The sequence below is a fragment of the Phacochoerus africanus genome, chromosome 15 (genome assembly GCF_016906955.1).
Source record: "Phacochoerus africanus isolate WHEZ1 chromosome 15, ROS_Pafr_v1, whole genome shotgun sequence".
Classification (NCBI taxonomy): Eukaryota; Metazoa; Chordata; class Mammalia; order Artiodactyla; family Suidae; genus Phacochoerus; species Phacochoerus africanus.
This window is the reverse complement of record NC_062558.1, coordinates 30,136,333-30,161,377: the sequence shown is the minus strand read 5'-3', so window position 1 is coordinate 30,161,377 and position 25,045 is coordinate 30,136,333. Positions and strand designations below refer to the sequence as shown.

The 25,045-nt window shown below is 43.3% G+C and overlaps 2 protein-coding genes across 6 annotated transcripts in view; both read left to right on the top strand.

Annotated features, from left to right (window-relative positions):
* Nucleotides 1-15,620, top strand: part of CCDC62 (coiled-coil domain containing 62) — a 38,790-nt gene extending 23,170 nt beyond the window's left edge. For 3 of the 4 annotated variants that reach the window (XM_047761626.1, XM_047761623.1, XM_047761625.1), the window contains 5 exons: nucleotides 42-767; nucleotides 4,691-4,847; nucleotides 8,532-8,657; nucleotides 13,316-13,409; nucleotides 14,840-15,620. In XM_047761626.1, coding sequence (XP_047617582.1) covers nucleotides 42-767; nucleotides 4,691-4,847; nucleotides 8,532-8,657; nucleotides 13,316-13,369 — 1,063 coding nt within the window. In that variant the 3' untranslated portion in view covers nucleotides 13,370-13,409; nucleotides 14,840-15,620. Of the gene's footprint in view, nucleotides 1-41; nucleotides 768-4,690; nucleotides 4,848-8,531; nucleotides 8,658-10,372; nucleotides 10,663-13,315; nucleotides 13,410-14,839 lie in introns of those variants that run through there. The other variant, XM_047761624.1, reaches the window with a different exon arrangement.
* Nucleotides 15,621-19,909: 4,289 nt separating this feature from the next.
* Nucleotides 19,910-25,045, top strand: part of HIP1R (huntingtin interacting protein 1 related) — a 28,110-nt gene continuing 22,974 nt past the window's right edge. Inside the window, exon 1 of one of the 2 annotated variants that reach the window (XM_047761287.1) lies at nucleotides 19,910-20,139. In XM_047761287.1, coding sequence (XP_047617243.1) covers nucleotides 20,047-20,139 — 93 coding nt within the window. In that variant the 5' untranslated portion in view covers nucleotides 19,910-20,046. The remainder of the gene's footprint in view (nucleotides 20,140-25,045) is intronic. The other variant, XM_047761285.1, reaches the window with a different exon arrangement.

The window sequence follows — 25,045 nt, the reverse complement described above, 5'->3', positions numbered from 1 at the left end:
AGTATACCTTATAACTTCCGTTTTTTGTAATGCCACCATAGCAGAGACATGTGTTTATCAGACCTTGAAAATAACCACCTAAAAGTCGATTTTAAGAGGGAGAAAAATCAGAAGTCACTGGTTAAGGACCAAAAATTTGAGACCACGTTGGTTCAGCAAAATAGGTCAGACAAGAGCTCTTGTGATGTATGCAAAGAGAAGAAACTACAGGTTAATACTTCATTTGGGGGAAAAAGTGTAATTGCTATCTCATCTCTGTTTGCAAAAGACTTAGTGGAGAAACAAAAGTCTTGGTCTTTGGGAGCAAAAATCCAGACTGAACCAGAAAACACAAGTACATTTTGCAAGATCCATGCAAAGTCACCAAAAGGTAATGGAATTGGGGTTCAGAATGAAGAGAAACAACTCTCAGAGACATCAACGTCTGTATCCGACGAAAAGTGGCATGACGTCAGTGTTTACTTGGGCCTGGCCAACTGTTCCGCCTCCAAACAACCAGAAAAGCTGGATACCGAATGTCACGATCAGCTGGAGAGGTCTAAAGTCTCCTGTTGCCATAAAAATGAAGCCTGTCTGGATGAAAGTAACATGTGGGAGTCCAAGTGCTGCCACCCGAGTAACTTTGTGATTGAAGCCCCTGGCCACATGTCTGATGTGGAGTGGATGAGCATCTTTAAGCCTTCCAAAGTGCAGAGGGTCGTTCGCCACAAATCCGTGTGCACTTGTGCCGAAAGTGCCAGTGGAACCAAATATAACTCCTCCACCAGGTTAGTCACCTTTCCTGTCGGTAAACACCCAGGAAGCCAGCTTAGACATATCAAGGGGGCTACAGTAGCCACTTCAGGCCGACCATTAGAGGGAAAGCAGTATTTGCAAAGAGAAATTGCGCTTAAGACAAGCCATTTCCTCTTTTCATCACAGCCTAGGCTGTTGAGTAGTTTTTGTTGGTGGTTTTTTTTTCTTCGTTCTGTTTTGTTTGCTTTTTAGAGTCACACCCGAAACATATGGAAGTTCCCAGGCTAGGGGCCCTATCTGAGCTGCAGCCACCGGCCTACACCACAGCTCGTCGTCGCAACACAGGATCCAAGCCGCATCTGTGACCTACACCATAGCTCACAGCAACGCCAGATCCCTGACCCACTAGTGAGGCTGAGGATGAAACCCACATCCTCATGGATACTAGTTGGATTCCTTTCCGCTGTGCCACAACAGGAATTCCTAGGCTGTTGAGTTTTTGATGGTGCAAAGAGACTGTATTAGATTCCAGTGAGAAGTTTGCACCTAGGATAGCTTCTGAGGCAAAGGTTTTGCCTAAAAACAAAGCCAGTTGTCCCAAGCTGAGCAAACATGTTTTATTTTAAAACAAATGGGGAGGTCACTTTATAGAATAGAATGCTGCTCTGGGGCATTCCTCACCCAGGATCCTTTTGAATTGATAAGCTCTTCCTTTCATGTCCAGATTACATTCCCAGACCCCAGATAAGAAGTTCTTTTTGCCCCCATTGGCTTATTTATACATCTAACTGCTTTGGCCTTTGTGTTCACTTTACCTTTCCCAAACTTATTTTTTAAAATCATGCAAGAGAAAGAATATTTGTATTTAATAAGGTGGTAAAAAAAGTTATTGGGTTTTTTTTCCTTCCAGATGTATTGGGATAATATCTGACCTACCGTACTGTGTAAGTTTCAGTGTACAGCATAGTGATTTGATTTAAATGCATCTTGAGGAGTTCCTGTTGTGGCTCAGCAGAAATCAATCTGACTAGTATCCATGAGGACGCAGGTTCTATCCCTGGCCTCACTCAGTGAGTTGGGGATCCAGCGTAGCCCTGAACTATGGTGTAGGTCACAGACACAGCTCAGATTCCTAGTTACTGTGGCTGTGGTGTAGGCCGGCACTATAGCTCCAGTTCCACCCCCAGCTTGGGAACTTCCATATATCTCGGGTACAGCCCTAAAAAACAAAACAAACAAACAAACAAAAAAGGCATAATGAAATGATAGCCACAGTGAGTTTAGTGAACATCCATCATCTCATATAGATACAAAATAAAAGAAAAAAAAATATTTTTTCCTTGTGATGAGACTATTAGGGTTTACTGTCTCAACAACTTTGATATATAACATACAGCAGTGTTAATTATATTAAACATACTGTACATTAAATCCCTAGTTCTTATTTATCTTATAACCGGAAGTTTGTGCCTTTTGACCACCTTTATCCAACTTTTTTTCATTTTTTCATTTTTGGTCACCCCACACACCGAGTTATACGGAGTTCCCTGGTCAGGGGTCATATCCAAGCTGCAACTGTGGCAACACTGGATATTTAACCTGCTGTACAGGCTGGAGATCAAACCTGCAACTTGGTGCTGCAGAAACACCGCTGATCCTATTGTGCCACAGCAGGAACTCCCCCAACTAGGTATTTTTGTTTGTTTGCTTTTTGTCTTTTTAGGCCACACCCACGGCATATGGAAGGCTAGTGATCGAATCAGAGCTGCAGCTGCCGGCCTCTGTCACAGCCATAGCAATGCCAGATCTGAACTGCATCTGCAATCTACACCATAGCTCATGGCAACACAGAATCCTTAACCCACTGATCAGAGGCAGGGATCAAACCCCATCCTCATGGATCTGGTTGGGTTTGTTACCACTGAGCCACAACGGGAACTCCCCCACTAGTTTCTTTAAGAGAAGAAAATGGATTTGTTTTTAGCATATACAGTCTGTAATAAAGTATACTGTAATAAGTTATTATTTAGGCTCATCTTATTAGAATTACTGAATCTTGTAGTTGAGTGGCACTATACTAATGTCTGCTATTTTTAGAGAAAACCTAGCTCTTTAATCTTAAATTATAGAAAAGGTGAAGTTTCTATATTGAGAGCCTTATTTTAATCACCATATTGACTTTCATAGGATTTTATGGTTTTTATGGAACTTCCTTCCAGGAGTTCCCACTGTGGCACAGTGTGTTAAGGATCTGGTGTTGCGGCCACTGTGACATAGGTCAAAACTCCATCTCAGATTGGATCCCTGGCCCGGAAACTTCCCCTATGCCTCAGGGTGGCTGAAGAAAGAAAAATAAATAAATACATGCAAGAAATTTAAAAGTAGCTTTACAGTTTTCTTTCAAGGCCCTTTTTTACGTCCTTGGCATGAAATAACTCACATGACTCCTTGTCCTGCCAGCAGAGACACATGCCAAGTCATCGCATGACAAATATGTGATGCAGTAGAAAAGATAATCGTGTTTTCTTATTTTTTCCTTAGATTATAAGAGCTTGTGTACCTGCTTTGTTATCTGACAAAACTTGGCGTTTATACCACTGTTCCATCTAACAGAGAGGGGTTTACCTGTGGAGGGAGAAGCCTGCTCTGCCTTGGTTACCGGGTCCAGGAGGCAGAGGCTTCCAGGGCCTCTTTTGCTGTTATCTCTGCTTTGAGCCCAGACTTGAATCACATCCCAGAAGCTTAGCTACATGTGTTGTTCTCTAACTACCAAGAACTGATAGAGAATTAAGGATATTAACAACAGTGCTATTCTACTTTCACAAAAGGATTTCTGAAAAACCATTAACATGAGTTCCCTTGCAGTGAAGTAGGTTAAGGATCCAGCGTTGTCACTGCTGTGGCTCTGGCCGCTGCTGTGGCACTGGTTCCCTGGACTGGAAACTTCTACATGCCTCAGGTGTGGCACCCAAAATTAATAAATAAAAATTTAAAAGATAAACCATTAACGAAAATTAATCTTACAAATCAAAAACCTAAAATTTTTTTTTTGTCTTTTTTGCTATTTCTAGGGCCGATCCCGGGGCATATGGAGGTTCCCAGGCTAGGGGGTCTAGTCAGAGCTGTAGCCACCGGCCTACGCCAGAGCCACAGCAACGCGGGATCCGAGCCACGTCTGCAACCTACACCACAGCTCATGGCAACGCTGGATCCTTAATCCACTGAGCAAGGGCAGGGACCAAACCCACAACCTCATGGTTCCTAGTCGGATTCGTTAACCACTGAGCCACAACGGGAACTCCTTATTTTTATTTATTTATTTATTTATTTTAATTTTTAAATTTTTTTTGTCTTTTGCTTTTTTAGGGCCGAACCCACGGCATATGGAGGTTCCCAGGCTAGGGGTCTAATCAGAGCTGTAGCTGCCAGCCAACACCACAACCACAGCAATGCTAGATCCGAGCCTCGTCTGTGACCTACACCATAGGTCACAGCAACGCTGGATCCTTAACCCACTGGTCGAGCCCAGGGATCGAACCTGCAATCTCATGTTTCGTAGTCAAATTCATTTCTGCTGCGCCACAACGGGAACTCTGGAAAAACCTACAATCTTTACACGTTTAACCTTATACTATTTTTTTTTTCTCTTATGGATGATGCTGTCCCTCAAATCTGCTTTTTTTGGAGGGGGGTGGTTAGTAGGAGGAGGGAAATTCTCTATAGTTACCCTTTACGGAAGAATTTTGACTTCTTATTGTGAAGGGTGTGTATGAATTTATAATACTCCACACAAATATTCACATCTATAATATTCTATTCAAATTGAGCTGCTTCAGTCAAAAAGAAAAAAAAAATTTTTTTTTTTTTGTCCTGTTGAGATACTTACAAGTTTGAGTCTTGGTAACACATAAGTTTGCTATTATTTCAAGCTGCCTGTCTTTGATGTTGTTCACAGTGAGCTGATTGCCATCCAACATTCCCGATGTTTGGGTTCTTCCCAATCTGCCTTAAGAGAGGATGAGAAGTTGAGAGAGACAGAGTCCTCTTCTGATAAAAAGAACTCACCTAAGATGTTGTTAATTAACAAAGATGCAGCATTGCCCAGTGAAAAGGTTTGTATTTCACCTAGAAATACCCAGCTTACTCAAGCAAGACTTCTCCTTGAGCATCCTTTTCATTCTCCTGTAGCACTAATTGTTAGCATGCTTCATTTTGGCTATTCTTCAGTTTTCCTTTCTTTTTTTAATTATAGGACTATAATTATATTTTTTAACTGAAGTCATAGTTATTTACCTTCTGTTTCCTTACTACTTTTTTTTTTTTTTTTGACTGGGCTCACGGTGTGAGGAAGATCGCAGTCCAGGGATCAAACGCACACCACAGCAGTAACCAGAGCCACAGCAATGATAACGCTGGATCCTTAACCTGCTGAGCCACTAGGGAACTCCTTGATTTTTTTTGTTTTGTTTTCATTTTTAAAGTTTTATTAAAATATTATTGATTTACAGTGTTGTGATAGGAACGCCTTTTTTTATTTTTTGTTTCCCTTCCGTTTTCTTTTTCTTTTTTTTTCTTTTTAAATCCACACCTGCAGTATATGGAAGTTCCCAGGCTAGAGGTCAAGTCAGAGCTACAGCTGCTGGCCTGCATCACAGCCACAGCAATATGGGATCTCAGCCACATCTGCAACCGACACCACAGCTCATGGTAACTCCAGATCCTTACCCACTGAGCAATGCCAGGGATCAAACCCACATCCTCAGGGACACTATGTCGTATTCTTAACTCAGTATACTTTAGATTAGCTTCAGGTAAGGTGTCCCTCAGGCCCTCCAAGTGATTAATATATCTTTTTTTTTTTTTTTGGTCTTTTTGCCTTTTCTAGGGCCGCTCCTGCAGCATATGGAGATTCCCAGGCTAGGGGTCCAACTGGAGCTATAGCTGCCGGCCTACACCAGAGCCACAGCAACACGGGATCTGAGCCAAGTCTGCCACCTACACCACAGCTCTCGGCAACGCCAGATCCTTAACCCACTGAGCAAGGCCAGGGATTGAACCCACAACATCATGGTTCCTAGTCATATTCATTAACCACTGAGCCACGACAGGCACTCCGATATATCCATTTTTAATAAATATTTTAAACACACAAAAAATGAAAAATACAACAAATGACTATGCACACCTACATTCAGATTTAATATGATTCCATTTTGCCATATTTGCTTTATTTTTCAACTTGTTAAAGAGATAAAATGTTACAGGACAACTCCATGGGCCATCCTGTCCCTGTCCCTTCCCCCTACCAGTTAACCCTGAAGCTGCTTCCATACTTGTTTTATGATTTTACTCCGTAAAAGTGTACACTTAAACATTGCATACTCTTGTTTTGTGTGTGTTTAAAATGTACTTAGGAAGTTCCTTTGTGGTGCAATGGGTTAAGGATCCGGTATCGTCACTATAGGGCTTGCGTCATTGCCATGGGGCAGGTTCAGTAACTGGCCTGGGAACTTCCACATGCCACAGGCACAGGCAAATAATAATAATAATAATAATTAAAATGTAAATAAATGATAAAATGCTATCTATATCCTTTTGCCACGTGTTTTCCAACTTTGTCAGTATTTTGTGACCTTCATCCATGCCAACACTTGCGGATCTCCCTCTTCATCTTGACTGTTGACTGATGTGCAGTCCATTGACTGAATCAACCACAGTCTGTCCACACCCCTACAGACAGGCCGGGAAGTTGTTTCTACTTTTCATTATTGTGAATGAGCCAGCGTCTCCTCATCATGAACAGGGTCCTCATCACAGTCCTTTCATAAAGAAAATAAGTTCAAGTAAACTTAGTTGCTTTTGGTGATGTTATTTTGGGAAGTATCTGGCTCTGAAATCAAATCGATCTGGGTTCAAATCCCCATTTTGCTTTGTCTTAGATCAGTGACCTTGGGAAAGTTATTTCATTTCTTTGAGCCTCCATTTCTTCACCTGCAAATGTGCAATGAGAACATCACAGTTGCTTGGTTTAAATGAGATGTCTTAGGGCCTGGCCCCTGATGGGTGTTTGATGTGTGTTAGTTCTCTTTGTTAAAAACTGACCATAGCAAATGTTGACTAGAATCAGGAGCAACTGGCCCTTTCAGTCACCCATGTTGGGAATGTAAATAGTATAGCCACTTTGGAAAACATTTGGGTTGTTTCTTTTAAAGAACTACTTAAAAAAAAAGCTAAATATACACCTACTGTATGACCTGGCTATTCAAATCCTAGAGAAATAAAACCATACATCCACACAAGTACTTAAGTAGCTTTATTTGCACTAGCTAAAAAAAAACTGGAGGAGTTCTTGTTGTGGCTCAGTAGTTAATGAATCTGACTAAGAACCATGAGGTTGGGGGTTCAATCCCTAGCCTGCTCAGTGGGTTAAAGATCTGGCGTTGCCGTGAGCTGTGGTGTAGGTTGAAGACGCGGCTACAGCTCCGATTAGACCCCTAGCCTGGGATCCTCCATATGCCATGGGAGCGGCCCTAGAAAAAGCAAAAAGACAAAAAAAAAAAAGAAGAAGAGAGATGAAAGTATGTAAAGTATGTAATGCATTTGTATAAAATTCTGGAAAATGCAACTAATCTCTGGCGACAGAAAGCAAATCAGTAGTTGTCTGGGAATGGGGAGAAGGTACTCAGGCAGTAATTCCATAGGGGCATAAGTGTGGTAAATGGAGGAGGGGTAAGTTAGGCATTTGGGATTAACAGATACACACTACTAATGTAAAACAGATAATCAGCAAGGACCTGCTGTAGAGAGCACAGGGAACTCTACTTAATAGTCTGTGATAACCTATATGGGAAAAGAATCTGAAAAAAATGGATATATGGATATAACTGAATCACTTTGCTGTACACCTGAAACTAACACAACATTGCAAGTCAACCATACTCCATTATAAAATAAAAATTAAATTAAAAACGTGACCCTTGGAGTTCCCGTTGTGGCACGGTGGTTAACGAATCCGACTAGGAACCATGAGGTTGCAGGTTCGATCCCTGGCCTTGCTCAGTGGGTTGGGGATCCGGCATTGCCATGAGCTGTGGTGTAGGTTGCAGACGTGGCTCAGATCCCACGTTACTGTGGCTCTGGCGTAGGCGGGTGGCTACAGCTCCGATTCCAACTCCTAGCCTGGGAACATCCATATATCTCGGGAGCAGCCCAAGAAATGGCAAAAAGACAAAAAAAAAAAAAAAGTGACCCTTATTCATTGTGGGGATGGTTTCATGGATTTGTACATATGTCAGAACTCATCAGATTGTACACTTCATTGTACAGTTGTGTGTCCACTGTGGAAAACTCAAAGATTGTACACTGTGGAAAACTTTTTACACAAAGTTGAAAATTAAACAAGAACAAACAATCTAAGGCAAATTTCCACATATTTTTAAAAGCTAACAGGCCATTAGTTTGGAGTTACATTTTGTAAGTATTTTGACATGGTCACGAAGACCTCGGCAAGTTGATTTAAGAGAGGTAAACAATGCCTAGGATTCTTTTATCACGTGGATATTACTTAATTAGTTGTGATAAGTTCTATTTAAGTGGAATGATCTAGCCAAGTAGGTTCTAAGAAGAAGCAGAATTTGGCTCTCCTGGGATTTAATGTCCTACTTTGACCTGTAATACCTAAAGTCAAAGAAATATTAATGAAGCGTTATTTGTATTTGTCACATTCCATTTGTGAACATGCACAGGGAAAAGTGCTTCTTGATTTCACAAAGGCTAATGTTGTGTTGTCTTTGCAGGATGACTTTTCACCCACAAGTAAGCTTCAGCGTTTGCTGGCAGAATCTCGTCAAATGGTCACTGATCTGGAACTGAGCACTCTGCTCCCCATCAGCTCTGAGAATCTCAGCAGTGGCGCCAAAAACGTACGTGGTTCCTATCCTTTTGACCACACCCCTGGTGTGCAAATCCTCCAGTAGCTGTGTGCAAACCTCACTCTGTTAGAATGAAAGTGTCTATGTCTCTCAGGGCTGCAGGTAGCATGCCAGTTTTAAGGAAGAAAGAGAGGGCCATACACAAACATTACCACACCTACACTTCCTCTTTCCAATTATCTGGGCCAATGCATAGAAATTCCAGGGGACTTTTCAAAAACATTTCAGTATAGAAAATTTCAGGAGTTCCCGTCGTGGCGCAGTGGTTAAAGAATCCGACTGGGAACCATGAGGTTGCAGGTTCGGTCCCTGCCCCTGCTCAGTGGGTTAATGATCCGGCGTTGCCGTGAGCTGTGGTATAGGTTGCAGACGTGGCTCGGATCCCACGTTGCTGTGGCTCTGGCGTAGGCCAGTGGCTACAGCTCTGATTAGACCCCTAGCCTGGGAACCTCCATATGCCACGGGAGCAGCCCAAGAAATAGCAAAAAAGACAAAAAAAAAAGAAAATTTCAAATACAGAAGTAGAAAGAATACTCATAATCACAAAGCTTCAGGGACCCTCCGCTTTCTTCTGTTTCTGTTTTAACCTCCCCCCATCCATACCTGTTTTCTTCTGAAACATTTCAAACCAAATCTTGGACATCCTATCTTTTTGCTTATATGTACTTCATTCTGTATCTCTAACAGATAAGGACCCAAACAAATGAACAGTAAATCACTGGAGTTCCCTCCCTGGTGCATTGGGTTAAGGATCCCACTGCAGTGGCTTGGGTCGCTGTGGAGATGTGGATTCGATTCCCAGCCCAGTGTGCCACAGTTGCAACCTACACCACAGCTGTGGCAATGCCGGATTCCTTAACCCACTGTGCTGGACTGGGGCTTGAACCTGCATCGTGGCACTGCAGACACTGCACCTCTTGTCCCATAGCGGGAATTCCTTCTTTCTTTGTTTTTAATGCTGTTCATTAAAGGAAACATGGGTCATTGTCCTGTAAAATTTTCCACAACCTGGATCTTGCTGACTCCATCTTCACCGTCATTTCACACAGTCATCTATCCTGATAAACTCCTGTAAACTAGTATTTCCATCTAGCGACTTGATTAGACTTGGGATCAGTTTCAGTTTTTTGTTTGTTTTGGCACAACTCGTCATGGATGATGCAGTCTACCTCCTATTCCATCATATCTGGAGACCCTCATATCTGGTTGTCCCACTTTTGTGGGTTGTTTTCTTTTTTTTTTTTTGCTTTTTAGGGCCACACCCACAGCATATGGAAGTTCCCAGTTGGAGCTACAGCTGCCGGCCTATACCACAGCCACAGCAACACAGGATCCGAGCCCCGTCTGCATCCTACACCACAGTTCATGGTGACGTCAGATCCTTAACCCACTCAGTGAGGCCAGGGATCGAACCTGCAACCTCATTCACTCCTTTTTTATTGCTGAGTAGTACTCCATTGTATGAATAGACTACAGAATGTTTATTCTCATGTAGATAGGATATTTGGGTTGTTTCCAGTTTTGAACTAATACAAATAAAACTGCTATGAACATCTTTACATTAGCTTTTTTTTTTTAATGGACTTACATTTTCATTTCTCTAAGGTAAATACCTAGAAGCAGAATTGCTAGTTCTAGGATTTAACTTTTTAATAAACTGTCAAATCATTTTCCAAAGTAATTGTACCATTTCACATCCCTACCAGCTGTGTTACGAGAGTTCCAGATGCTCCACATCCTCACCTAAACACATCTAAGATAATGAAAGGCAAGTGATAAACTGGGAGAAAAATTCATTACATATCTGTAATTGGTTTTGTCAGTCCCTTTGATTTTAACCATTCTGGTAAATCCAAAGTGGCTCATCACCGTAAATCTCCTTGCCGTTTAGTAATTTGCATTTTCCTACAACCTCGTGATGTGCATCTTTTCCTATGCTTATTGTCCCTTCATAGATCTTCCTTTGTGAAGTCTCTTTAAGTCTTTTGCCCATTTTATTTTATTTTTTTGTCTTTTCTATGGCCCCACCCATGGCATGTGGAGGTTCCCAGGCTAGGGGTCCAGTCAGAGCTGTAGCCACCAGCCTACACCACAGCCACAGCAACGCTGGATCCTTGACCCACTGAGCGAGACCAGAGACCAAATCTGCAACCTCATGGTTCCAAGTCGGATTGTTTCTGCTGTGCCACAGTGGGAACTCCAGTCTTTTGCCCATTTTAAAATTGAGTTGTTTCCTTTGTTATTGAGTTATAAGAATTTTTCATATAGTCTAGACACAAGTTATTTTTCGTTTGTCAGATATGTAATGAATTTTTCTCCCAGTTTATCACTTGCCTTTTCATTATCTTAGATGTGTTTCGAAGGGCAGAAATTTAAAATTTTGTTGAAGTCCAGTCCATTTTTTTCTTTTTTTTCTACGTGGTGCTCTTTGTGTCCTAAGAAATCTACCCTAAGATTGTGAATATTTTCTCCTCCTAGAAGTTTCATAATTCTGTTTAGGTCTGTGGTTCATCATGATTTAAATTTTGTGGATGGTGGGAAGCAATGATCAGTGCGCATTTTTCTCCATACAGATTCAGCTCCAGCATCATTTGTTGAAAAGACTGCCCTTTTTCTGTTGAATTACTCTCAGCAACTTTGCTGAAAATCAATTGACTGTATATTCAAGGGTCTATTTCTAGACTCTCCAATCATTTCCATTGATCTCGTTGTTCTCCTCACACCAATACCACGCTGAGTTGATTATGTAATGCTATAGAAAGTCTTGAAATCAGTATTGTCTTTGACTTTCTTCTTCTTTTGAAAAATTTCTCTGGCTAATCTAGGCCCTTTGCCAGGTCCATAGCAATTTTAGAATCAATTTTTCAATTTCTATTTTTTATTTTTTTATCTTCATTTTATTTATTTAAAAAAATTACTATAGTTGGAGGAGTTCCCGTCGTGGCTCAGTGGAAAGGAATCTGACTAGGAACTGTGAGGTTGCAGGTTTGATCCCTGGCCTCCTTCAGTGGGTTAAGGATCTGGTGTTGCTGTGAGCTGTGGTGTAGATCACAGATGTGGCTCAGATCTGGCGTTGCTGTGGCTGTGGCGTAGACCGGCAGCTATGGCTCCAATTAGACCCCAGCCCTCGAACCTCTATATGTCCTGGGTACAGCCCTACAAAGACAAAAAGACAAAAAAAAAATTATAGTTGATTTACAATGTTCTGAATTTTCCAATTTTTAAAAGTACAATCTGGGCAGTTCTCTGATGACCTGTCGAATTAAGGCTCCTTTTTTTTTCACTGCTCTAGCTCTGGTCACTTCTACGGTGCAGGTTCAATTCCTGGCCTGGGAACTTCCACATGCTGTAGGAGTGGCAAAAAAGAAAAAGAGAGAGAACCTGAAATAAACATTGCAACTCTCATTTTTTTTTAAAAAAAAAAAAGGATACTCTGATATTTTCTGATTTTGTGATTTCATTGAATTTAGATTAATTTAGGAAGAACTGTTATCTGTGAACAGAGTATATCTCCATTTGTTTAGATCTTTCTTTTCTTTGGACCATGTTTTGTGATTTTTATTGTAGATATCTTTTGTTAAATTTATTCCTAACGTTTTGTTTATTGATGCCATCGTATATCGTATTTTAAATTTCATTCTCAAATTGTTTTTTGGTGATAAAGAACTATAATTGCTTTCTGTAAATTGCATCTTTGCTTAATTCACCTGATATTCAAGTAGATTTTCTTAGGATTTTCTATGTAGACAGTCATGTCATTCATTTGTGAATAAAGAGTTTCTTGGAGATCCTGTCGTGGCGCAGTGGTTAATGAATCCGACTAGGAACCATGAGGTTGTGGGTTCTATCCCTGGCCTTGCTCAGTGGGTTAACGATCCGGCGTTGCCGTGAGCTGTGGTGTAGGTCATAGATGCAGCTCAGATCCCGCGTTGCTGTGGCTGTGGTGTAGGCTGGCAGCAAAAGCTCCGATTAGACCCCTAGCCTGGGAACCTCCATATGCTGCGGGAGCGGCCCTAGAAAAGGAAAATAGACCAAAAAAAAAATTTATTTACATTGTGTCAACCACACTTCACTTATTATCTCATTTAATCCCCTCCCCTCCAGTGGAGCCTACTGTTACCTTGTTTGTTTGTTTTTGCTTTTTAGGGATTGAACCTGCAACCTCATGGTTCTTAGTCGGATTTGTTTCCAATGAGCCACGACGGGAACTCCCTTTTTTTTCTTTTTTAAGATATCTCCCCCAAACCCACCCAGCTAAAACCTCAGTAGGCAGTGTAATGGATTAAAAAATTGATTCTTCTTGGTGACCACTGTCTTTACATGGGGCTCACCCCGAGGTCTATATTAAGCTGACAAAGACCCGGTTACATCTGGGCATTAGCTGATTGCCAGAGTTTAGCCATAACACACACAGTAAAGCAAACAGAGCATTCCAACTATGGAATTAGAGACAGAGGGGCCCCATGCATGAATGGGAAGTCAGTATATCTTTGCTGGGTGGATGGTTGGTGGCCGTATGAAATTACTCCATTGTATTTCATTCATTCCCTAAGGTCTTTTAAAGGCATTTCTGCTGTATTTGTATATTGTCCTCTTAAGCATTTTCTAATTGTCCTATCCTGGGTACTAATTTGGGAGTTGTTTTGTAGAATGTGGAAGTCTCAGAAGAATCAGCTGAAAAAAATACCCTTCTCAGTAATTGAAGAAAACAAAAGCCAACCTCAGAATTCATTGTGATCATGGGTAAGTCACCTTTCCTTATCCCACCTTGTATCTCAGTTGATATTTAATAAGTAACTTGGGAACATTGATAATGTGGAGTCACGGCAGGCAATGCGTTTGTGTAACCTGTAATCCTTTCTCTTTTGCTTGACCTATTTATACACACCTTCTAAATTTAATCAGAGGAAAAGGTCAGTTACTTATAAGAGAAATGCAGATCAAAAACTCTTATTCTCACTACCCAGAATTTTAAATCTAAAAATTGAATACACATAGATTTTAAACTCAGAAACTCAACTAACATTGCAGCATTTTGGAAAGAAGGCTTTCAGTGGGGTTTCAAGACTTATAAAAAGGCTTATTGACCCAGTAAGCACTTTCCTGATTTGTGTTTCCTTCTGTCAGACCTTTATTTCACATGTAAAGTTGCTTTAGAATCTAGGTGGTGGTGTTGTTTTTTTAATTGACGTGTAGTTGATTTATAGTATTGTGTTAATTTCTGCTGTACAGCAGTTATTCAATTTTATATATATATATATATATATATATATATATAAAATCCACTTTGATAAGATAAAAGGCAAAGTCATTTCAGTTGTTTTCCATTTAAACATAGGGGAGCATTTTTTGGAGTTCCCTTCGTGGCTCAGAGGTTAACAAACCCAAGTAGGATTGGTGAGGTTGCAGGTTCGATCCCTGGCCTCGATCAGTTGGTTAAGGATCCCGTGTTGCCATGAGTGGTGGTGTAGGTCACAGATGCGGCTTGTATCCTGTGTTGCTGTGGCTGTGGTGCAGGCTGGCAGCTGTAACTCTGATTTGACCCCTAGCCTAGGAACTTCATATGACTCGGGTTTGGCCCAAAAAAGGAAACAAACACACAAATAAGTAAATAAATAAATAAACATAAGAGCATTTTAATTAATTTATTTATTTTTATTATGATGATGATGATTTTTGGTCTTTTTAGGGCCACACCCACGGCACATGGAGGTTCCCAGGCTGGGGGCCAATTGGAGCTACAGCTGCTGGTCTACACCACAGCCACAGCAATGCCAGATCCGAGCCACATCTGCAACCTACACCACAGCTCATGTCAATGCCAGATCCTTAACCCACTGAGCGAGGCCAGAGATCGAACCAGCAACCTCATGGTTCCTAGTCAGATTCATTTCTGCTGAGCCATGACGAGAAGTCCTTTTTTTTTTTTTTATATCTTTTTAAGACCATTTTTAAAACTGTGAAAGCGGTGGACTTGAGTAGCCCTCTCTCTATCTCCCTGTCTTCCATTCTTACTCTTGGCTCAGATGTTTTCACATTTATAATATTTTGCATGACCTTATTTTGCATAGAGAATCAGGATGTGTACTTAATTTTTTAAAGACTAGGAGTTTACAGCACACTATCCAGTGCCCACTGATTTTGATTTTATTAACCCTGTTTCCTTCCTGCAGAAGCTGATTTCTCATCCATGTGGAAGGCAGGAAGCAGACATCAATACCTAATACTTAACCTTGCAAACAAAAAGAGGGTTGTAATCCTTCGTAAGCAATATTTAATACCAGAGAGGAGCAGAAACTGAAAGTTAATTTTCAAACATCTATATTTTGTTTGTTTTCAGGTCAACCATTTCCATGTGTAAGACATATTTTTCATGTATAAGAACTTAGCCCTTATTGTATATTATGTATAATATACAAACTTAGAATTATGCTAAGAGAGAAAAAGGTTCTCTGTAAAGATGCAGACAACAGTTAAATACTAGAAAAATCTCTTTAAGAGTGTGAGCATCGCATGGAGGATCCTTGCATAGAAAATGCTGTTTTAACTATCTGATTTTTTTAAGCCTGTGCATACATTTAAATTATAACCAGTAGCTTACCAGAGTCGGTTCCAAATACATGAGAAATGGTACTGTCTTGCAGTTTTACCCCTGAACTTTGCTGTGTAAATAGATTTAAAATGCTATAATACGAAATATGTTTAACTGAAAACTATCTCCTGGGTTACGGACATTCGAGGTCCTTCTGTTCCAAAAGCTGAGCAGAGCCCCACCTTGTGTGGGTCAGTAGCAGTCCCATCAATTTATACAAACAAAAGCTTGCTGGAAGATCAAATTTTATATAGATTTTTTTTTATCATTAAAGACTAAAACATTTCGGCTTTAACTTATAAAAGTATTTGATTTTTTAAAGGATATACTATGTGCCTCTGTCCCTTCTAAGAACTGATCAGCTTCAGTCAATAAAAATATTTTTAATAATGAAAATAATTTTCTTTGGTTTCTTTTTATTATGCAGGGGTGAAATAAGGAGAGTTAGTCTCTTGAAACCAAACCTGGCAAGTTAATTTCCTCAGGAATGGGAATGTATTTTTTTTAAGCCATTGCAGATATCAAAGTTCTATTGTGCTGTATAAATGCCCCTTTGTTAAAAGGTCTCAGTGCTACTTCAGAGATGATTTTCATGAGAGTGGAAGAGCCACCTCGTTTAGCCTTTTTAATTAGGGTGCTGAAAAGAGAAATCGGGTGAGGTTTGATTCCGTTCTTTATAAATGCCTGCTTTCTCCCCCAGGCCAGGCGGGCTTGTACAGAGCATGACTGGAAAAGGTATAGTTGATTCTGAACTATTGCCTCTCAGTTAGAAACCTGAAATGTCCCTGGAGAAGCTGACTTTCACTCTGAGAAACAAAATGTTAAAATTTTCCCCTAGTCTTTATGACAGGTTCATGGCTGCATGTCAACTTGGAAAGAGAACAGTGATTAGATGCTAAGTAGAACAATTTGAGGGAACTAAAGGATTTGAAAAGAAGTCAAAACATACTTTGCATCTAAATGTATTGTAGCTCAGAGGTTTATAGTGTCTACAGCGCCTCTTCTTACCCTTCCACATTCTTGTGAATTACAGCACATGCAGTTGAAAAATGGAAACCTTAATATTATCAGTTTATCTCTCTCAACCTAAGTTATTTAGATATGTGAGCAATTTCTCTTAAAAAGAGGCAGCCTCAGAATGTTTGAAAGGGTTGCAAGATAAAACTAGATCTGAGCCTTAATATTTTGACATCAACATTCTTTCGTCTTAAGAGGAGGTAACTAAGTTGTCCTCTAACTTGCCTGCCAGAAATTATCTCAGCCATCATCAAGAGACTGCTGTAAGTGTATTTTCAGAGTTAGTGAACAGATCTGCTAAACAGAAATAGAAATATCCCCAAAGAAAGAAATTCTGAATCTAAATCATACATAAATACCTAAAAACAGTTTTACCTAAAAAGTACTAATAGAATGCATGGGCTTGAGAGGCTCTATGGGGCAAGGTTGGTTCATTTCAGGAACATGGCTGAGGTTTGGAACCTTGTGAAATGCTGCAGCTAATTGATGCTGGAGGTTCTTTTGGGTGGCTTTGACCTGCGATTTTCTTTTTCTGGTTAGATACCTGTAGCTCTATGCCTGTCTCAAAATTATGCACCTTTGTTTCTCTTGAGCCATGTAATGACACTTTTGTTAGAGACCATTTCAGGAAGGTTCATAGGCCTTAAACAGAATCATAATAAATTGAAAAAAAAAAAAAAGGCAGAATCATCTTAGCCACAGCTTCACACATGATTGGGAACAGTGAATAAGATCAGATTAAGAAACCAGACACATTAATCAGGACCACAGCTGACAAGGTAGGTTAAAAACCAGAATGATCTTTGAGAGGAGTTTATCAAATGAGGACACAGTCAGTCCTGCAAATGATGATTTCTGGGTTCTCAGCCAAAAGCATGCTCAAGATAGCTAACAAAAAAAGGCAAAATAATTTGAGCACACACTAAGTATTGCTTTGCTGGCCGCTGGAGACAACAACAGTGAGCAAAGCAGACTCAATCTTTGTTTACAGTCTAGTGGAGGAGACAGAGCTTAATCAAATAATCATAAATAGGTCATGAAAAACTAAGTGCTATGAGATAGAGCTTTGAGCTACTGTGTCAGCATGTAACAGGAGCACATAGGTCAAGGGCAGAGGGTTCAGGGCAGTGACATCTGAACTAAGCTGAAAGATGAGTAGATGCTAACTAGCAAACAGGAAAAGCATTCCAGACAATGGTAACAGCATGTGCAAAGGCCCTAGGGTGGTAAGGAGCATGACACATTTTTGGACCTGATGGACTAGGATGGTGCAAGATGGAGTTGGAAAGAGAGGCTGAGGCCATGTGTCACGAGGCATTGTTGGGATTGCAGCACCATCATTTTAGTAAGCCTGATGATGGAAACTCTCTGTCTTCTTGGGTTTTCCTTGAAATCAGGTCTAAATGTTTTTGCCTTTGTGATAGCCTGGGGAAGCATTAAACAGGCTGGAGATACACCAGCATGGCACTCTGATTCTGACCACAAGGAGAATCTCAGCCAACCAGTGACAGAGCCAGTAATGGAACCTGGTCTCCTGTCGGAAAGTGTTCTGAGAGGTGAACCTGACAAATTAAGAGTGGGGAGGCTTGTATCCTTGGGTCCCCAGGAATGCTCTTTCATAAAACTAAGCTATATGTTGAAGGGTGTTGAATTACGGAGGGCTCATTTTTTCAACTCCTTCATTTCATTTACTGGACATTGCTAATGCACCAGACACGCTGCTAGGCACTAGGGGTATTTAACTGAGTAAGACAGGGTGGTCCTTGCCCCCTAGCAGCCTGAAAATCTTCCCTACAGACAGAGTACAGTTCATTAGAGATGTTTTAGCCAAGTGCTCGGGACCCCTGACAATGTTGAGTACAGCACCTGCGACAGTATTAAACTCTTTTTTTTTCTTTCTTTTTTTAGGGCCGCACCTGTGGCATGTGGAGGTTCCCAGGCTAGGGGTCAAATTGGAGCTACAGCTTCTGGTCTATGCTACAGCCACAACCATGCCAGATCTGAGCCATGTCTTCGACCTACACCACAGCTCACGGCAACGCCAGATCCTTAACCCACTGAGCGAGCCCAGGGATTGAACCCACAACCTCATGGTTCCTCGTCAAACTCATTTCCGCTGCACCACGATGAGAAAGCCAATAAACTCTTTATTATTGGAAAGAGTGGTAGTTGGTTGCTGGTTGCTGTAGTAGACGTTCTAGACCCAGAGGAGTTGTTGCCTGGTTTAAAAGAAGATGCTGTGTGGGGTTCCCGTCGTGGCGCAGTGGTTAACAAATCCAACTAGGAACCATGAGGTTGAGGGTTCAATCCCTGGCCTTGCTCAGCGGCTTAAGGATCCGGCGTTGCCATGAGCTGAGCTGTCACAGACGTGGCTCGGATCCTGCATTGCTGTGGCTCTGGTGTAGGCTGACAGATATAGCTCTAATTAGACCCCTGGCCTGGGAACCTCCATATGCCGTGGCTATGCCGCGGCAGTGGCCCTAGAGAAGACAAAAATACCAAAAAAAAAAAAGAAAAAAAAAGATGCTGTGTTAAGAGTGAAGTTCACAGGATAAGTGCTTTTGTTGGGTGTGGAAAAAGGAGCCTGGGAGTACTATGGCACCGCAGGTCACTGTAGCAGCTTGAATGCAGCCAAAGGAAAAAAAAAAAGTTTGGAGCCTGCAAGTTCCTTCACTGCAGGGCTTATTCCACCACAGCTATTGATTATGGTATTGATTATGAAATAATACATGTAAAGGATTTAGCCCAGTGCGTAGCAAATAATAAGCATTCAGTAAATATTAGCTATTGTTCTTCTAGTAAAGAGGCTTTTCAGTGATTGGAATTAGTAAAGCAGGGTTAATTCCTCTCCTTAGGGGAATGAGAGGAGAGGCTTGTCAAATACATCTTTCACATTCCCGGTATCAGTTCTGGGACTAGGCAGTGAGGAACCAGTGAGGTTACAGAATAGACAGGTAGACAACCTTCAGGGTAATGTCTCAAGGGGAGTCTTTAGTACCTATATTGGGTGACTTCATACCTATATTCTGAGAGGAAAGCTGAGGGTAGCAGAAACAAAATAACCATTTGAGAGCAAACACTGTGATTTTTTTTAAAACTTAAGTCTTGTGGACCAATAATTTAAAAAGCAAACCAGTAATAATGTTTTTTAAAGTCTCACACCACCTCCTGTGGCATCTGTTCATGCAGTTTGATGGCCCAGCTCTGTGGTTCAGATCTGACTGTGGGCTGCCCCAGCCCTGCCTCAGCTCTGGCAAGGTGTCTGCCTGCGGAGCCTGCAGTCTCTGAAAATTCATCCCACAGTCCCGCGTTGATAACAGTTGCAGTTACATTAGCGATGCACACAGAGAGGACAGCTCAATTGTATGCATTTGACACATAAATATAGGAAAGAAAAGATGTCTAGTTGTGCTTCCATTGATTAGATTCACTGGGTCTAGGTTTTGTCCAGTTAACCAGATCCTGACTTACTGAGTTTGGGGTGGAGAGTGCGCGTGAGGAGTGTGGAGCGATGGCTAGGGGTGTGGAAGGGCTGGGGCCACCTCCCGACCTGTGCCCAGCCTGGCCGGGGCTGGGCGGGGCGGGGGGGTGGCCGGCACCGCCCCCCGGGCAGGGGCGGGGCGGCGGACGGCTCCTCCCCCAGCAGGCGGGCGGTGCTGTGCGGCGGGCTCCTCTCGGTGCCTAGGTTTGGGCGGTCGGCCTGGAATCGCTCAGACTCGCTGAGTCCGGGCTGGGTGTACAGGCGGCGGCGGCGGCGGCAGCGGCGGAAGGATGAACAGCATCAAGAACGTGCCGGCGCGGGTGCTGAGCCGCAGGCCGGGCCACAGCCTGGAGGCCGAGCGCGAGCAGTTCGACAAGACCCAGGCAAGCGGCGGGGCCGCGGGCGGGCGGGCGGCGCCCTCTCCCCTTCCCCTCACACGGGTCCCTCGGGGCTCGGCCTGCGCCCGCCTTCTGACCGCGCAGGGCTCTGGTTGCCTCCTGGCCACCTCGCTCCCCGGCCACTTCGCTCCCCCGGCTGCCTCTCGGTCACGGCCACCTAGCTCCCCGGCCTCCGCCACCCGAGCCGCCCAGCGCGCAGGTGAACCGGAAGCGCGCGCCGGCGCCGGGGGCCCAGGTGGGGAGGGATCGAGGTGACTGGGGACCAAGATGCGGCCGAGGACTGAGATGCGACTGGGGACCCAGGTGGTTGGGGACCCAGGTGGTGGGGGACTGAGGTGTCCAGGGACTGAGATGCGGTTGGGGACCGAGGTGGCCAGGGACAGAAGTGTCCGAGGACTGAGATGCGGCCGGGGATCAAGGTGGTCAGGGACAGAGGTGGCCGGGGACAGAGGAGTCCAGGGACTGAGATGCGTACGGGGACCAACTTGGCTGGGAGCCGAGGTGGCGAGAAGTGGGACCCAGGTGAAGGGGGCCTAGACCGGGCGGTGGACCAGGTGGGGATCAAGGCGCATCCCGGGCCTGGATGCGTCCGGCGGCGGTGGCGACCCAACTGCATTTCTCTGCCCAGGCGGCGCCTCCCCTCCCAGCTCCTGCCACCTTCTTACACGCCTTGTAAAAATGCCCCCCTCCTTGGGAAAGCAATGCATTTCCTTAAAGGAAACTCCCTGCTTCCTTTTCTCCTGAGCTGTTTTCCAGGGCCGCACAATATCTTATTATCTGCTGGGCGAAAAGTTTCACGTATGTAGCCAGACTTGTTTGCCCGAGCGCTGGCCCACATAGAAACAGGTTCACACCCCCTTATTAAATGCCGGCGCCTGGCAGAAACTTCCTGGGGCTCCCTTCCTGCACGTCCCACGCTTGGGCATCTCTTCCAGAGGGTGGCCTATCCTGGGAAGTTTAGTTTAAAAATGAAACAATGACGGGGGTGTATATTCCTCCATGTGTTCCTACTGAGACCACACTGACTAGGGCGTTGCTGTGTTTCTGGTTTTCTGTTCCTTTTTATTTTACAAACACTGAGGTGTTCTTATGCCTGGGGGCCGGGAGGGGAGAGCCTACTTGTTTATTTGCCAAAATAAGTTAGCCAAGACTGAAACAAACAGCAGAACATTTTTTACTTTAGAAATAAGCCAAAAGGACCATGCTCACCCCTGTCTGAAGCAGGGTGGTGACATATGTGTCTGCCATTAGCAAGTTCCTTACCACCTCTCCCTGCCCAGAGCAGTAACTTCTGTGGCTTTCAAATCAAGTTAGCACATGCAACCTACAGCCACTTTCGTTTTGAAGTAAGAAAAAATGCAGGGGAAACATCTAACCTTTGTACTTAAGATTAACCAGGAAAATGATAATAAAACCTTGGCTCTACAAAAGCCTAGTGCTAAACCAACTTATAGCCACTAATTACTCATTTATCCCTGTGATCATCATCATCATCTGGCCCACGGTGTATTTTCAGCCAAGATGGAACGTCATAAAAACAAATGTGGTGGAGTTCCCATTGTGGTGCAGTGGCAACGAATCCGACCAGGAACTGTGAGGTTGTGGTTCGATCCCTGGCCTCGCTCCATAGGTTAATTATCCGACATTGCCCTGAGCTGTGGTGTAAGTCACAGACGCAGCTCGGATCCTAGCCTGGGAATCTCCATTTGCCTCGGGTGCCGCCCTAAAAAGAAAAAAAAAAAAAACAGAAAAAACAAATGTGGCATTTAGTGTAAAGACATTAATCCATAATTAATTGTGCCAGAAACTTGAGGAAGGACAGGGAGAAAAAAATTAATTGGCAGAGAATCTGGATGTTGTCAGAGCGTTATTCATTCACTGATCTTCCGTTTTTTTCCGTGCTTTGGAAGAGGTATAAAGAGGTCGGATTGCTACATGGAGGAGGTGAGGTTTAAAGGGCCAAGTTCATTGATCTTACTCTTAAATTGTTGTAAACCTTCCTGAATGTCAAAAAGGAACATTCTCTGATACAGCACCACACATTTTGGTGGTTGGTTTAGTAAACAAGAGGGTTTTGTTTTTGCTGGTTGGGTTTTTCTCAGGGGCCGAGAGGGTTACTTATGCTGAATAATTCTAATAGGTGAATCTCCTAGAATTTACCCATTCCAGGGTTCTTTTTTTCTGGAAAGATGGAGCTCATGTCTAGATTCCCTTGTCTTCAAAGTGACTTATGGAGGGATGTAGGAATAAGGTTTTGTGCATGGTTAATATTTAATTAGCTTGCTCCCAGAAATATCTAGTGAGCTGCCAGCCAGGCCCTGTTGGTAGAAAGGACGTGAAGAGCTGAGGTCGCTGCTTACACGTCTTCTTCTGGGCAGATAATTGTACATCCAACCCACAGATGAACCTGCCCTTTGAAAGGCACCGCCTGTTTTCACATTGACCACGGTGCCCTGTGTGGCAGAGGGGTACTTTGGCTTCCTGAGAATTTTTTTTTTTTTAGGGCCACAGGTGCGGCATATGGAGGTTCCCAGGCTAGGGGTTGAATCGGAGCTACAGCTGCCAGCCTACATCACAGCTCGCGGCAATGCTGGATCCTTAACCCACTGAGCAGGACCAGGGATTGAACCTGCATCCTCATGGATGCAGGTTTGTTTCTGCTAAGCCACAATGGGAGGCCCAAGCTTCCTGAGAATTTAAGTCCCCACGATCCTGCTGGCCTCGATTCCTCCTGGGTCAAGTGGAGGAAAAACACTTCCATAGCTTTCTTGACAGGCCACACTCTGTTTGGCAAAAAGATTCCTTCCCCACCCTGGTCGGAAGTGTGAAGGGAGGGCAGTGGTGCTTCTCACGGTGGGTACTTGTGATTGTTGCATGATGCGAGTATGTGAGTGTGTGTGTACAATCCCAGTGGCAATGTCCAGAAGACCGGTCTGTTCTTCCTCATGATTTTAGTCCCTTTGGGATAAAACCCCTTTTCAAAATGGAAGTGACAAAATATCGTATTGGCTTTTTGTTGTATTCTGAATACTGTGGAATACAGTATACCTGTGCTCTGAACCCGAAAATTGCCCATCTCATTCAAAAGATGGTACAGTATCGTGGAAAGCAGGTAGACCTGAATGCTAGGCTGTGTTCTTAGGCAAATTACATAACTCTTGAATCTGTTTCCTCATCTGTAAAATTAGAGATAGGAGTTTTCTTGTGGTGCAGCAGGTTAAGGATCTGGCATTGTCACTGCTGTGGCTCAGGTTACTGCTATAGCGCAGGTTCAATCTCTGTTCCCGGAACTTCTGCATGCCATGGGCATGGCCAAAAAAAAAAAAAAAGTGGGGGAGAAAGATAATTGCATTTTCTTCCTAGGGCTGTTTTATGGTGGGATAGGCCACAGAGTGGCCCCTCAAAGATGTCTAATTGCTACAATCTGTGAATATGTTAGCATCCTCAATAAGAAAATGCAAATCAGCTGACCTTAAAAATAGGGGACGGAGCCTGCATCCAGGTGGGCCCAGTGTAGTCACAGGGCCCTTAAATGTGGAAGAGGGAGGCTGGGAAGGAAGTCGGGGGACGCCGCCAGACCTTGCTGGCTTTCGTGGTGGAAGAACGTAGGCATTCTCTAGAAGTGGAAAAGACAAAGAAACGGATTCTCTAGAAAGAAACGCAGCCCTGCCAGCACTTTGATTTTAGCCCCACAGAAGACCTGTTTTGGACTTCTGACCTCCAGAACCGTAAGATGATCAATTTATGGGGTTTTGTTTTGTTTTTGCTTTTTAGGGTCGTACTTGCAGCATGTGGAAGTCCCCAGGCTAGGTGTCAAGTTGGAGCCATAGCTGCCGGCTTGCATCACAGCCACAGCAATGCGGGATCCAAGCCAAGTCTGGGACTTACACCACAGCTCACGACAACGCCGGGTCCCGGACCCACTGTGCGAGGCCAGGAGTGGAACCCACATCCTCATGGATACCAGTCAGATTCATTTGTGCTGTGCCACAACGGAAACTCCCAGTTTGTGTTGTTTTAAACCACTGAGGGATTTGCGGCAATTTTGTTAGAGCAAGCGTAGGCAGGGAATACCTACAGGATGCAGAAACATGCAGTACTGTGCTCTGCAAATGGTCAGCCAGCTGCCTTCTTCCTCCCCACCCCCCAAAAAAAAGCTTTAACATTTGACAATGATTTCAGACTTTCCGTTGGAGAGGGGCTCCATCTTCCAGGCATATTGTGGGTGAGAGCTCAGCACATAGGAGTCCCAGAAATGTTAAACTCCAAGCTTGTTTTGTCCTTGTCTGTGAGCACACTTGTTGCCTGGGCCCCACTTTGCCCTACAGGATATGGAAACAGAGCCCTAAGCTTCCTCTTGGGTCAGGACGAGAGATGGGCCACACGGTTCAGTGAACCAAGCCCAGTGCGGGTGGAGAGGCTTAGATACAGACGTATGGGTAAAACTACCCAGGTGTCACGGGTTTTCTGAGGTGCAGGGACTGAGCTGTGGAGGGTGAGCAACAGGAGAAAAACAGTTCGTAGGTCCAGTTTTCCAGACCAGTGACACATCCCCTCAGCAGCCTCTGTGGAACCCACATCTTGTGAAGATTAACATTTATTGACACTCAGGGCTTCTCAGCCTGGCTTGCATTAGAACTACGCTGTCCAGTAGAAACAGAATAGGAGCCGTGTGTGTAGTTTTTAGAGTACTTTGCCACAAAGACATAAACAGAAAACAGGTGCAATTCATTTCCATCATCTATTTTATTTAGCCCAGTGTATCCAAAATCTAACCATTCCAACACATAATCACTATAAAAATTATGAATGGGCTATTTTACATTCTTTCCCTCCTACTCAGTCTTCAAACTGTTTTGTGTCTGATACAGCACATTTCAATTTGGGCTCA